The 3,295-nt window shown below is 44.2% G+C and overlaps 1 protein-coding gene across 21 annotated transcripts in view; it reads right to left on the bottom strand.

Annotated features, from left to right (window-relative positions):
- The window catches only part of ST3GAL3 (ST3 beta-galactoside alpha-2,3-sialyltransferase 3), a 204,525-nt gene extending 203,639 nt beyond the window's left edge, over positions 1–886 (bottom strand). For 13 of the 21 annotated variants that reach the window (XM_011945654.1, XM_011945630.1, XM_011945640.1 and 10 more), the window contains exon 1: positions 738–886. Coding sequence is in view for 18 of the 21 variants with exons in the window: in XM_011945630.1 (XP_011801020.1) it covers positions 738–855 (118 nt within the window). In the remaining 3 variants the exon portion in view is untranslated. Of the gene's footprint in view, positions 1–692 lie in introns of all 21 variants that reach the window. The other 8 variants (XM_011945663.1, XM_011945625.1, XM_011945719.1 and 5 more) reach the window with 3 other exon arrangements.
- Between the last annotated feature and the right edge of the window lie 2,409 nt (positions 887–3,295).

Below are 3,295 nucleotides of genomic sequence, written 5' to 3'. Positions count from 1 at the left end.
GGCCTCCCAAAGTGCTGGGATTACAGGCTTGAGCCACCGCGCCCGGCCAAAGATGAATGTTTTAAGGGCATATGGAAACCAACTCCAATACTAATTCCTAAGGCAATAAATGGAAAAATAAGAGTGGCAATATGCTACAGCAATTAGAAAGAACAAAAGCGGCCGGGCGCGGTGGCTCAAGCCTGTAATCCCAGCACTTTGGGAGGCCGAGGTCAGGAGATCGAGACCATCCTGGCTAACACAGTGAAACCCCGTCTCTACTAAAAAATACAAAAAACTAGGCGGGCGCCTGTAGTCCCAGCTACTCCGGAGGCTGAGGCAGTGTAAACCCGGGAGGCGGAGCTTGCAGTGAGCTGAGATCTGGCCACTGCACTCCAGCCCAGGCGACAGAGTGAGTCTCCGGAGGTCTCAGAAAAAAAAAAAAAAAAAAGAAAGAACAAAAGCATTCAAGAACTAGAAGTATGAGTATAGTTTGGGTTTTTATTGAAGAATGGCACATTCTCACCAAGTTTGTAAAAGGAACAGAGATTTGTCATGGCATGCAGTTTTTCAAAAACATCAAAGTTCTTGGCCTATACCAGCTAAAACGGCAGCAATGTCTAAGTCAAAGTCCCAGAAATGCTCAGTTTACTCAGTGCCCACCTCTGAAGAATATGAGAGCACTGCAGCCACACGAAAAACCAGTAACTGACCTGAAACACGCTTCTCCTGGGATGAGCTAGAGTGACTATACTTACTGGAGTCCTCCTCCCACTGGAGTAAGTGTAGCTTCCACGCAGAATAATACAAAAATCCCAGTACCAGAAAGAGGCAGAGGGCTAGCAGCAGATTGCGCACAAATACCAAGAGTCCCATCTTCACATGATTTATGATTTCTTAAATGACCTAGAAAAGAAAAAGTTTCGTTCTTAAAAGACAAAGCATTCATCTTATTGATACATTCTCTCTTAAAATAAAGTATCTATGGAGAGAATTTCCAAATGAAGAACAACTTAAGAGTTACCACTTTCATATCATGGCATCTTCCAACCCGCTCATCCCCATCTCAAGAAACAGCTTCATCATCAGCCAGCGCCTAAGCTAGAAAGCAGCAGTCATCCTTGCTTCCCCACCCCAACCACTGACATCCGGTCCCTGACTAGTTCTGGCAACTCTTGCCTCCCAGACATATTTCAAATCATATCCCCTTCCCATAATCACTACCCTAGACTGTGCTATCACAGCATTCCCACAGACACGTTTCCCTGTCTCCAAATTTACATTCTCCAAATCCATTTCCACATGGCACAAGAAGTCTTTGAATAACACAAAATCTGACAATATCCCTGCTTAAACCCCTTTGCATTCGTTCTCTACTGCTGCTGTGGCAAAGCGTCATAAACTTAGCAGGTTAGAACAACACAAAATCATCTCAGAGTTCTGAACGCCAAAATCTGGTTATGGTGAGGCCCAGCTGGGTCCTTGCTTAGAGTCTCACAAGGCCAAAACCAAGGTGTTGGTAGGGCTGTGTTCCTTTCTGGAGGCCCTGGAGAAGAATCCACTTCCTTGCTCACTCAGGCTGTTGGCTGAATTCAGTTCATGCTGTAGGGCCAAGCCCCCGTTTCCTGGCTGGTTATCCGCCAGGGGTCAGCCTTCACACCTACAGTCCTTTTCATGCTTTCCATGTGGTCCCCTTCAGGTTCTCTCACTCTTTGAATCTCTCCAAATTCCCCCTCCACCATATCTTGCTTCTCTTCCAGCTGGAGAAACTTTTTTGCTTTTTGGGGCCCATGTGATTATAGTGGGCCCACCTTAATAATCCAGGATAATCTCACTATTTGAAGGCCCATAACCTTAATTATATCTGTGAAGTCCCTTGTGCCACGTCAAGTAACAAATTCTTAGGTTCCAGGGATTAGGGTGTGTATATCTTTAAAGGGTCATTCTGCCTAACACAGCTTTCATTCAATTCTCAACTCCTCTGAATAAAGTAATTGCTCCTTAAAGCCTAGCGGCTTCTGACCAAGCCTCAACTTACTCTCCAATCCATCTCTTGCTTCTCTCAACCTCATTTGTGCCCTATGCTCTAGTCATTGTACTTTCTATTCATTGAATGTTGCCTTGTTGTTTCTATCCTCAAGGTCTGTCTGGAATTCACCCACCCTGCTACTGTACCTCTTATACACCCTTTGATGTAAAATGATGTATAGCAGGTACACCTTAAATGTAAAATGTAACACTGGCCAAGGAGACTGCCCTGGGTCAGGCCCCCAACCAAGCCCAGATATCCCAGCGACGAAATGACATAAGAGAAAAAAATGACGTATAAATATTAATAATGGTGTCACGAAACATTATAATTTACAGATAATTGTCCACCTAGGAAAGCCAAGAGAATACACTAAAAAATCATTAGAATAGGAAGTTCAATAAAGTAGGTGATTATAAGATTAATGTACAAAAATCAACACATTCTTAAAAACCATACCAGCAATAACCAGTTAGAAAATGTAAGGTGGGCTGGGTGCAGTGGCTCACGCCTATAATCCCAGAACTTTGGTAGGCTGAGGCAGGAGAACTGTTTGAGCCCTGGAGTTTGAGGCCAGCCTAGGCAACATGATGAGACCCTATCACTACAAAAAGAAAAATTAAAAAATTAGCCAGGCCTAGTAGTGTGCACCTGTGGTCCTAGCTACTCAGGAGGTTGAGGCAGAAGGATCCCTTAAGTTCAGGAGGCTGCAGTGAGTTGTGAGCATGCCACTGCACCCCAGCCTGGGTGACAGAGCAAGACCCTGTCTCAAAAAAAAAAAAGAAAAGAAAGAGAAGAAAAGAAAACGTAAAGTGAAAAAATTCCATTCATGATGGCAACAAAATCTATAAGATAACTAAAAATAAACTTAGTAAGAAATAGGCAAGACTTTCACCAAAGAACATAAAATATCTGAGTAAATAAAGAGACAAAAGAGGTTCTTTTTTTCCCCGCCCTGCAACGGAGTCTCCCTCTGTCGCCCAGGCTGGAGTGCAATGGCGCCATCTCGGATCACTGCAAACTCCGCTTCCCCAGGTTCAAGCAATTCTCCGCCTCAGCCTCCTGAGTAGCTGAGATTACAGACACATGCCACCACACCCAGCTGATTTTTTTTGTATTTTTAGTAGCGATGGGGTTTCACCATGTTGGCCAGGATGGTGTCAAACTCCTGACCTTGTGATCCACCCACCTCGGCCTCCCAAAGTGCTGGGATTACAGGTGTGAACCACTGCATCTAGCCCAAAAATCTATTTAAAGATTAGCACTAATATGAATTAGATTCAAGGA

This window comes from Colobus angolensis, unplaced genomic scaffold (genome assembly GCF_000951035.1).
Source record: "Colobus angolensis palliatus isolate OR3802 unplaced genomic scaffold, Cang.pa_1.0 Scaffold106, whole genome shotgun sequence".
In the NCBI taxonomy this organism is placed as follows: Eukaryota; Metazoa; Chordata; class Mammalia; order Primates; family Cercopithecidae; genus Colobus; species Colobus angolensis.
The sequence above is the reverse complement of the archived record's forward strand: the minus strand, read 5'-3'. Positions and strand labels throughout refer to the sequence as shown.